The 10547-nt window shown below is 46.1% G+C and overlaps 2 protein-coding genes across 4 annotated transcripts; one reads left to right on the top strand and one right to left on the bottom strand.

Moving 5' to 3' along the window:
• Nucleotides 1–276: 276 nt before the first annotated feature.
• On the top strand, nt 277–4564 carry LOC127763529 (protein PTST, chloroplastic). Of its 3 annotated transcripts, XM_052288260.1 has the most exons (10): nt 437–584; nt 679–759; nt 936–974; nt 1209–1530; nt 2218–2307; nt 2968–3036; nt 3399–3504; nt 3576–3664; nt 3780–3892; nt 3986–4564. In XM_052288260.1, exons 3-10 carry the CDS (start codon nt 946–948, stop codon nt 4086–4088), a joined length of 921 nt encoding a protein of 306 aa, XP_052144220.1. In that variant the 5' UTR covers nt 437–584; nt 679–759; nt 936–945; the 3' UTR covers nt 4089–4564. The 3 variants fall into 3 exon arrangements, with proteins under 3 accessions (XP_052144219.1, XP_052144220.1, XP_052144221.1); XM_052288259.1 differs by lacking the exon at nt 679–759 and having other exon boundaries at nt 277–584; XM_052288261.1 differs by having other exon boundaries at nt 444–759.
• A 70-nt stretch (nt 4565–4634) lies between these two features.
• Nucleotides 4635–7708, bottom strand: LOC127761504 (protein NLP3-like). Its single transcript, XM_052285806.1, has 4 exons — nt 6836–7708; nt 6712–6756; nt 5752–6628; nt 4635–5508 (listed from the first exon to the last, which is right to left on the bottom strand). The coding sequence occupies exons 1-4, from the start codon at nt 7412–7414 to the stop codon at nt 4859–4861; spliced, it is 2151 nt and encodes a 716-aa protein (XP_052141766.1). The 5' UTR covers nt 7415–7708; the 3' UTR covers nt 4635–4858.
• Between the last annotated feature and the right edge of the window lie 2839 nt (nt 7709–10547).

The following is a 10547-nucleotide window of genomic DNA, read 5'->3' on the forward strand; positions in this document are numbered from 1 at the left end:
AAGGCACCAACCATCCTAATGGCAATGCTAATCCCACACGTCCAGAGCATGTGTGTGCTTGCTTAAGGTGTTCTCTTGAGGAAATGTTCACATCTCCCTTTTGTAATTTCTCCAAGAAAAATACACAAAAAAAAAGCGGCTTTCATTTGTGTGTTCTGTTGGAAAACAACAACAAAAAAGGCACACACCCATTGCATTTCCTTGTGTCACTGGGAAATCTCACTAACTGGGGAATCCTCAAGAAATCATTTTTTCCCCTCTTCTCCAAACTGGCACCCGCTCGACCGTCGGATGAAGCGTCAAAACCGCACGCCACCGTCCGATCCACCCCTCGTGTTCCGGAAGAAGGAATGGGGGGTGTTTAACCGCACAGCCAGAAGAAAAAGGGAAAACCTGTGGCCGCGAGCGCAAGAGCACAAGAGTACACGAAGGCAAGACGAGAGCGAGCTGTTCATCCTCCCACTCCACCTCGGAGCTGAGCTCTGCTTCTCTCCCGATCTCTCTACCCACCGCAGCAGCATCCTTTCGACCTCTCTAGGGTTCCAGCCTCGAGTTGGCCTCGTCCCCCCCACATTCGCTGCGAGGTTGCTGCTCGCTTCACTTGTCTTCGGTTTGATTTTCCCCCCACCTAACTGATTCTGATTGATGCGGCTCGGCTCGTGTGTGCGGCTCACTTAGGTTTGGGATTCTCTTCCGGATTGGATTGGTCGAGTGGCAGGGAATTGTTAGTTCTGGTGTGGTTTGTGGTTAAGAGAAGGGGTGAGGTTCTTGCTGCGGTGTATCTGTACTGATTCCTTTTGCATAGTTGTTTTTTTTTTCTTTTCGTGTATACTGTTATCTGCTACTGTATGAGAGACTTATGTTTTGGCTAATGTTCTCGATTGGAAGCTATGAAAATGTAAGTTTGATTTATCTTATTTCCTATTTTTGTTCAGGGAAATAGCTATGGAGTGTCTGACCACGAGTTTTACTAGGTAAGTTATTCTCTTGATTGTGCAATATTATTATTCAGAATACTCCCAACATGCACAGCATGCATGTATGATCTATTGATATTGTCTGTAATCTGATTTTAGCTTGGTAAGTTAGTGCCCGTGCTACTTTCAGAATTCCTTATGTCCTGTTGAAACCACATCCAGAATGTATAGTTCTTCTTTTACCTCCTTTTAGCATTAGTTTAACATGGTTAGGTGATGTTTTTGGTGAAGGAATCCGGGAAGGGAGTATAATCTCATATGTCCGAGCGAAGCTCTGTCTGAAAAACAAAGGATTCAAAGAAGGGTTCTATGCTATTTTCCAGCTTCCACAAACTCAAGACGATGTCGCAACTTCACAACTATGGCGTATCCTGTTAGCCCAATAGCTGGCAGACGTTCAAATTGGAGATCTTTTGCAACAAGTCTGAATTTGGAAGATGGTCCTGCATCCTCTGACTCAACATCATCCCCTTCAGAGCAAACTAGTGATGGTGGTGAAATTTATGGTGACTCTTCTGAAAATCTGAATTCTCAGAAACTTAAATCTGACGAGGTATCATATCACCCAATTGGGTATTGTTTCACCCGTGTAGTTTTTTCTCTTCACCAGGACGGTGGAAGGACACGCCATCCGAAATTCATTAGATTTTAAAAGGAGTTCAGTACAAATAGCTTGGCAAACCCGTGCAGCTTATCACTCTGCATTCCTTACCATATGTCACTCAAAGTTTAGCAGAGCCAGCATTTCCATTCCTCCAATGAGTTCACTATAAATGATCTCTACTTTCAAGGCATACCTCACGTTATTATACTTTCCTGCATAAATCTTTCAGTCCATTTTTAGGAGTTATTGTTTGTATTTGTCAAATATTAGGTCAACAGGGGGCTTTTAATGTAGCATCTGCGTAAGAGAAATATGTATCTCTATGATATCTACGTGGTCTTATTCCCTAGCAGCTAAGACAGCTTAAGGAGATATTCTCCTTAACCCTTATAATCATAAGTATTAGAGAGTGACCTCCTTCAGTAATGAACTCAACAGAGAAATGGCAAACTTGATTGTAGCTCTAACAGTTGATGTTTCGGTTCGTAGATTGCACTTGAAAGATTGATACTTCCAAAGTACAAAGAACAATGTTGCAACTTGGTCTTTTTTTTCTTTTCGATTAGCAACCTACAGACGCTAGCATTATTTTATATATGACAAATGTTGTGCTTCTCTTTTTATTTTGGCATGCAGTTGAAATCTCTTTTGGCTGATTCAGAACGATCTAAGCTTTTGAAAAAGCTTAGTGAAGCAAACCAATACAACCGGTTCCTCAAGAGACAGGTTCTATTATTGTACTTTTTCCAAAGTGTTCATTGAATTGCATCATATATACTGTTTACAATTATCAGCAAATAACATAATACAGAATTGTTCATACTGAATAGCTTTCTATTATCTGCGACTTGAACTGTATGCTTTCTACTGAAGATAGCACCTAGACGTTTCGGAAAGTCGGAAAATGACAAACAACTACTCTGTCCAGGCACTGTATTTGCTGTCATGATGCAAGTCAGCAAGAACTAGCAATTTTGTTCAGTCAGGATCGAATAGCACATAGAACTCCCCTTTTGCTTGTAGATTACTGTTGTTGATTCACTTTATGCTACGCACTATATCGCCAGAAAAATTACATTTTTTTTAAAAAAAAATCTATAATGCATTTTGTAGTACAAATGTATTTAAATATTCCTAACGAATCCAGGACTTTGAACTACTGAAAGTATCTTAGGATATTTTTCTTTAAAAAATCATTCATGAACTAGTTTGCTAAATTGAAGCTTCTTTTGCATCAGATGAATATTTTTGTGAGATTACCTTTTTTTTTTAAAAAAAAATAGCTGTCCATACAGAATTGTGGTTTTGTCAAATATGCACAATTCCATTTCTCTTATTAAGCACTGAATCATTACTAACTAGATAGAAATGTACTATTTCTTGCAGTTGCAAATGAAGGATAATGACGTTGTGAAGTTCAAGAGTGAACTTGCCGTTATGGAACTTGAACTGCAGGTTAACTCTAACAGACTTTTCTTGTTTCATAGTTCAATCGTAAGCCCTTTGGGGACAGAGGGGATGCTATCAACATGCCTTTTAACTCCTCTAGCATCTTGAGAATTCATTCATAACTTCATGTTTCCTTTTCCATAAAGACATCAGACTGTAAATACATGAATGAAGTATGTCTGGCTTCCTCTAAAGGATTGTATGATTTTGTATGCCTCTGTACTTTGTCTCCCCTAGGACTGGCTTTAAATCAATATATTCAGTTTCTTGGTTTTGTTCAAACTTTTATTAGTGATCAGTATTGTTGATACTGTTACTCTAAATGTATTTACATTTTGTATGTATTCACTGTTTCTTTATGTCCACAGGCTCTGGTTGCCCTAGCTGAAGAGATTGCTAATTTTGATGTTCCATCTGGGTCTAGGAAGATAAATGGAAAATATATCCAGTCACATCTTCTCACCAGATTAGAAGGTTATCTCTATCACAATGCTCCAAGTTGAATTAACAATGAAATTTTCTGACGGAATGTTTGTTTCCTATAGCTGTTCATGATAAGTTTATGGAACAAATTAAGGACGTAGACTCTTTAAAGCACCAAGAAATTTCTGTCTACTGGATTGGCATTGCTGAGGTAAAACAAGGTTTTTGACTTAACTCATTATATGGAAACAGAACTATTGTCATATATCTACAGCTATCATTTATGTCCTCCAATGTTCTTCATTGGTTTTTTGTCTGCACATCAGAATGTACAAATTATGGGCTCCTTCGATGGTTGGTCCCAGGGAGAGGCAATGTCCATGGAGTATTCAGGTTACCAAGCAAGATTCTCTGCAACTCTGAATCTTAGACCTGGGAGGTGTGTTTTGTGAATTCTGCAGAGCGATCTGATTTGCTATGATTTATTTATTAACTAAACAATCTCACTTATCTGTTTGTATGCAAAATAAAGGTATGAGATCAAATTTTTGGTTGATGGAGAGTGGAGGCTGTCACCGGAGTACCCAATTGATGGCGAAGGTTCAATGCAGAACAATATACTTGTTGTAAATTAGTGTAGATATCTGTTGGCTCCTACTTTGTCATAGTTGTAACTTGCAGCTATAAAACCTAGCGCAAGATGGAACTGTACTCGATTGCTATCATGCATCCAATTTGCAAAATTTCACTTTACCATGAAATGCAAGACCTTTTTTTCCTGGTTGGATGTACATTTAGCTCAGTTACTTTCACATTCTAAATTGATATACTGAAGTCCAGAGACTACATTGATAGACAGGCACTCCCACTGGGTTGCACACCATCAGGCTCAGAAAAGGATCCTTGGGCTGTGGAAATTCTGCCAAAGTACCAATTATGAAATATTCCTACAGAATGTATAATTGAATTCGATCTTTCATGCTTCTGCAAGAGTATACCATTTTCTGATTCGTCGCCGCTTGAAAATCGAGGCAGCCTTGTAAGTCAGTGCCACTGCACATCAGCACATTTTCGCTCTTCAGTATTGTCTATATTTTCTCTGAGCATATAGAAAAGCAAGTTCCATAATGATATCAAACATGCATCAAATTCTATACATATTTGCTAATGTAGCTGTCATCCTAACAAAAAGATCTGAAGCAATTTGTGCCTTTCTCTTTCCAGTTATTATTCAAGATGAAACAATGTTCATGGTATATTGACACTCTCTATGGCATGTTCCTTTTTACAGTGATTTTTGACAGGTCTGAACTTTCTTGTATGTGTATCATCAGTAGTAAAAACTTGAGAAATCTGTTTGATGTTCCTGCTACTGGTTTAACACTTTCAGCTACATTTTTGACAACTAATCTGAGCTAGCGCAGGAACTCCCGATGTTATCAGCTACCTCCTGGACCATCAGCCTGACGACCACCGGAGCCGCCGCACCGGAGCCAGACCTCGCCGTCACCGACATCGACGGCAATGCCGGGACGACGTCGAGGCACTCCTGGAAGTCGGCGTCGCAGGACAGAAGCACCCACTCGTGGTCGTCGTCCAGGTACTTGACGTCGAAGGCGCCAGCGTCCAGGCTCAGCCGCTTGGCCACCTCCGCCTTCACCGCCGTGACGCCGGCGGAGCACGGCACCCTGAACCTGATGATGTCACCTCTGTGGCTGGCCTTGATGGTGACCACGCCGTCGCCATTGCTGCACCAGCTCGGAGGTTTTTGCAATGCGGTTTTGGCGTGAGGTGGCGGTGCCTGGCATGATCCATGGGAGGAGGTCTCTCCTACGGTACTTGACAGGCATGGCCGCGGGGGCGGGGGCGGCGGAGGAAGAAGGAGAGCTGGGCGAGCAGGCATGAGCATGGCCACCGGCGGCGACGGCGAGCAGTTCACGGATTCCATGACGCGCTTCATCTTGTCGAGGGAGCGGTTCACCTTGCTGATCTTGCGAAATGGCCACCTTGGGATGCCATGCTGCCTGCAGATGCGTTTCATTGTTGTTGGGCACACTGCAAAACAAGGAGATGAAACTGTCACCTGATGATCCAACTTTCAGTCATAACCATGGTCTCTATCAAAAAATGTTCAGACTTCAGAAAATGCGTGTTGATTTGCGCATGAACATCAGGATTTTGATGAAGATAATCCACTAAATATCCAGTTGATTCATTTAACTCATCGATTATCATGATGATTGTATGCTATATAAGAAGTTCTTTAACAGGTTATTGGCAAGTGTGATGTTGTCTTACCACCGAGGCTTCTTGCAGCATCCTTCAAGCTCCCAGAGAAGTGTTTTTGCAGCTCCTCCAAAGTGACAGATTTCTCAGATTTTCCTCTTCTCGTCTTGTTCTTGCCAACTTGTGATGTAGGATCCTCATTTCTGATTTGATCTTCATTGTGAATGTTAAGCTCTCCAATGTTTGTGTTCTCCAGCAGTTGCAGATCCTCCTCGTCCGAGCATCTTTGATCATCTCCAAGATCATCCATTTCATGCCGTAGCTGCTGATCACCATCTGCCATAGTATCCAAGAACAAATCATCCAAGTTGCTGATCACAATGGCTTTCAGGTTGCCGGAGCACTGCTTGATCGTGGCGGAGATGGCGTCCACCGCCGCCTTCTGCTCCGCGGCGCCGGTGCAGTCCGGCGGGAGGAAGAGCTCCAGCACGACGCAGTCCTCTTCGTCGCCGCCGCCGGCGGCGTCCGCCATGGCCGCCGCGCTGAGCTCAGCGCGCAGCACGAGGCATCCCGCGAGGCCGTACATGCCAGCGTAGTGCGCGAGAGGGTAGTCGTCCTTGGAGCACCGCGCGACGTCGGCGCAGAGGCCGCCGCCCGGCGCGCGCGCCGCGGCGGCGGCGGCCGCCGTGCTGCCGACGAGCCCCTGGCCACGCCGCAGGTGGTGCTCGACGCAGGCGTCGCGGAAGCCGCGCGCGTCCGCGCCGGTGGCAAGGTGGAACGGCGCGCCGGCGGTCGTCAGCGCGGCCTTCTCCGTGGCCTCGCCGCCGCCGCCGCAGCTCCTGCATCTCACCCATGTCTGCGCCAATGGCAGCTTGTGAGCTTCGCACACCGTGGTCAGGAGCTCCGATACCTCGGCCATGGCCGCCCGGGTCGCATCTCGATTGACTATCTGGTTCAAGCGACTAACACTGGATCAGTAGATGAACGGATTATGCAATTTCTCGTGAAATTTCATGTGATCTCAACTCTCACCTCGGCTACAGAGTTGCAAATCCCTGCACCTCTCAGTGACACTGCCTGCATATGAACACAAGAAATGTTAATCACTTCACTAATCTAATCACTCCTGCCAATTACTCTAGCTAATCAAGATTACCTGAAGAGCGTTGCAGAGGTTGGCGACCTCGCCGGAGACGCGGAGCAGCGGGGCGGTGGTGACGAGCTCGAGCACGGCGAGGGGGGAGCTCGCGTCGTCGGGGTCAAGGATGGGGAGGGCGAGGCTGCCCTGGATGTCGTAGATGAGCGCGTAGCTAATGCGGGCGTACTCGCCGCTGCCGTAGCACTGCACGTTGGGCGTCCACTCCGGCGCCCCCGCGTCGAACGCCCTGGCCGGAAGCCCCTGCTCGTCGGCGGCGGCGGCGCCGCCGACGGGGAAGACGCGCGTGAGGGAGACGGTCCTGTACTGGAACAGGCGGTGGCACTGCGACGCCAGGACGAACGGCTGCCCCCGCGTGGCGAGCACGCGCCGGGCGCCGTCCCTCGCCGGCGCCCACACCTGGACCATCCACCCGCCGCCGCCCGCCGCCTCCTTGTACAGCCGCAGCGCCCGCGCGATCCGCTGCTTCACCACGACGGCCGCCTCCTCCTCCTCCGTCCCCGGCGATCCCCCTCCCCCTCCCTCGCTCCCACCTGCGCACGCACGCATATAAACAAACACCTTCATCTCATGGACCATCTCGACGCGTTCTTGCAGATCAACAAGCTCAAATCAAACGCATCGCCGCCTACACTGACGGTCACCGGCGGCGCCGCCGCGTTGAAGGAGGAGGTTGAAGCCGCCAAGAACGCGCTCCATGTCGGCCTCCACCTCAACCACCATGATCGATCCACCAAACGAAGAAGAAGACGATGCGAATATGCGACCCGAATCGATGGCAGCTACCGCGCCATCTCCATCTCCATCTCCATCTGCATGGGCGCGACCAATGTCGAGCCGCAGCTTCCCAAATCTCGCTTCGCTGGTCAACGTCTGTAGCCGCCTTGTTTAATCCCGGGGGAGGACAGGTGGCGGCACGCGATTGGATAGGGGTGGAATATTATGTCCTGGGTTGGGATGTGCGGGAGTAGATTAGATCTGGGAGGGGTTAATTAATCGGAGGGGGAGTGATTACACAAAATTATCATCGTGTCCCACTGCCGCTTTGGACTTGCCATTGGCATCTTGGATAGAAAACATAAAGAATGTTACTACTAGTGTAGTAGTAGTAGTAGGCGACTCGTAGTAATCCTCTTTGATTGATTTTGAAGAAAAACAACAAACGTGAAAAACGGACCGAAAAGAGCCGAAAATGGGAAACGGAACTATCAACGAAAATGTGTAAAATTTAAGTCAGAAGAAACAACGAGCTATAACAATATTATGCTTCACACGCTAAATACATGTATATATATAACTTTATAGTTTATTCCATCCGTCTAAGCAACCTTATTTTTAGTCTGTCTTAGACATATATTAGTACCTGAAAAAGCTTCCGTGCATTGCAACGGATATTCGGAAGAAACTAAATATTTAGCTACTTCAAAAATTCAGGATGTTTTGTCCTAATTGTCCCTCCGTGGCCCTTTGTCAGTCGCCTCTATATTTGAAAATCGTTGCAAACCAATTTCTTCGACTTCCGCTGACATGGCGGATTGACTATGGCTCGCTGAGTCAATTGGTGGGACTCATGTGTCAACGACTTTCTCTTCATTTCATCTTCTTCCTCACCCCTCTCAATCTCTCTTTCCTCTCTTCCCACAAACGTGTCATGGAGGAGGTCCGGGATTCCAAATCGAGTCCGCCGTCGTCAACCGCTCAACGCTTCTCGACGCCAGCCTCCCCGGAGGTCCGAGGAGGCCCACGGGCAGGAGAGCACAGTACTGGCGTGTTGACGACGCTACCACCATGAGCGCCATCGTACGAAGCAGCAACGTGGAGGTGTCATCGGCCGAGTTGCCGATGAGGAAGGAGGATGATTGCAATGGCTGCGTCAATGGTAATTGGAGCAACAACTCTTGGAAGAATGTCACGCCCTGCCTTGGCATCACATAATAGTGACACCAGAGAGGGTACGACGCAGAAAATCCACATGAACCGAACCCCACAAAACCTCGCTGCTGGTACCAGTCCCAAGATACAATTGCTTGTACCCGCAACCAACAGAGATTCATCATAGCAATTAAACATACTATAGATAGATTGTACCTTTAAGAGGTCACACCTTCGGGGTAACTCCTGGAGTGTAACCAGCAAGCAGAAAAGCAACAACGAAATCTAACATAGCTAGACCCAATCCACATGCAATGGCTTGGGACTAATAAGGAAACTCTATTCTTCAACTTCACTTCACTCTTCCTGTAGAGGAAAAACAACGATTGAGTACATACGTACTTAGCAAGTCATGGAAATGTGGGGTTGCAGGATGCAAAGGAGGGCTAGGATTGTTTTGTAAACTTTTAAAAAACGTTTTTCAAAACACTAAGTGTCGGAAAGAAGCTTTTGCCTCAATCCTATCTGCAAATTGCTTGCAACAACTCAAGCGGGGAAAGGAACTTTTTAGTTGATTAAAACTATTCTACCAGTTGCCCTACCATGAAACCGGTGCATGATCTTCTGCCATCAAGCAACTTCCAACTCATTTCCCAAATATTAGTTTCTTTTCACTTAAACCATCGGGCATCAACGCATCTCATAACACATTTCTTTGGCTCCAAGAGCCATACATAATATCTAGCACACACAACTTCCACTCGAGAAACGTAATCTATGATGCCATTAGACATCTTGATCTACACAATATTGTTTTAGACCACGTAACGGTCACCCATCAACCCACCTGGCTGAATTTAGTAACGGTTTTCATTCCCACAAATTATTTTTGCAAATCACATGCAAACAAATCTACACAAGAGGAATCACTTCGCATCCGCCCTTGACCATGGGCACGGTTGTTCGAACAGTTTCATAACCTCTGCAAATGGGTACACTTTACCCACACAACGTGAGCTTACTCCAATCGCCCAACGCGTATTGATTAGATACAATCGGTGAAGCGAGGTTCACGACAAGACATTTCCAAAGCCAACCAAAGATACCTCATGCCACATAGAAGGGTTCTCTCTAAACCGAGCATCAGGCAAGCCTCAGCCCTCGTCTACCCATGAATCTGGAATGTCTTCAACCATTCGTGCCTAGCATGTTAATGTTCAATGTGTGCCCAACGCAATAAACTATCTCACATCTCCTCATCTGTTGCGCCCGGAAAAATTGCCTTTTCCCGAACGCTAGTGTATTAATCCCCGTCCCAGGAAAAGCCGGGGTACACCACACAAACATGATACAAAAGACACATCTTTATTATATCGATAATATTTACATTATTACAAAGGCACTTAAGTCCTAACAATCAAAAATAAACAGCAGCGGACTAGCGGGCCTACGGCTCCATCTTCACAGGCGCTCAACTGGGGTATAAGCCAGGACTCCACCTAAGACTTCTTCTCCAAAGCCTCTCTTACAAAAGGGGGAAAGATAGAGCAAGAATGAGTACAACCATAGTACTCAGCAAGCCACACCGGGAGATGCATGATTAATGCAAGGAGGTACAAGGGGTAATAATAGGGGTTAGGTTTTACAGTAAACAACATTTAAAGGTCACTTAGTTGCCCAAAGCTATTTTGTAAACACGATCCTAGAGCTACACAATGTTATTAATCAAGGCCGTGAACCCACACGAACCTGCCTTAACCCAAGGCCTACGATGATTCAGACCAAACTGGCAACCCGACCTGGGTCCCAGCTCGTCCCAAGCCAACCTAGGCCAACCATT

This window comes from Oryza glaberrima, chromosome 2 (assembly GCF_000147395.1).
Source record: "Oryza glaberrima chromosome 2, OglaRS2, whole genome shotgun sequence".
In the NCBI taxonomy this organism is placed as follows: Eukaryota; Viridiplantae; Streptophyta; class Magnoliopsida; order Poales; family Poaceae; genus Oryza; species Oryza glaberrima.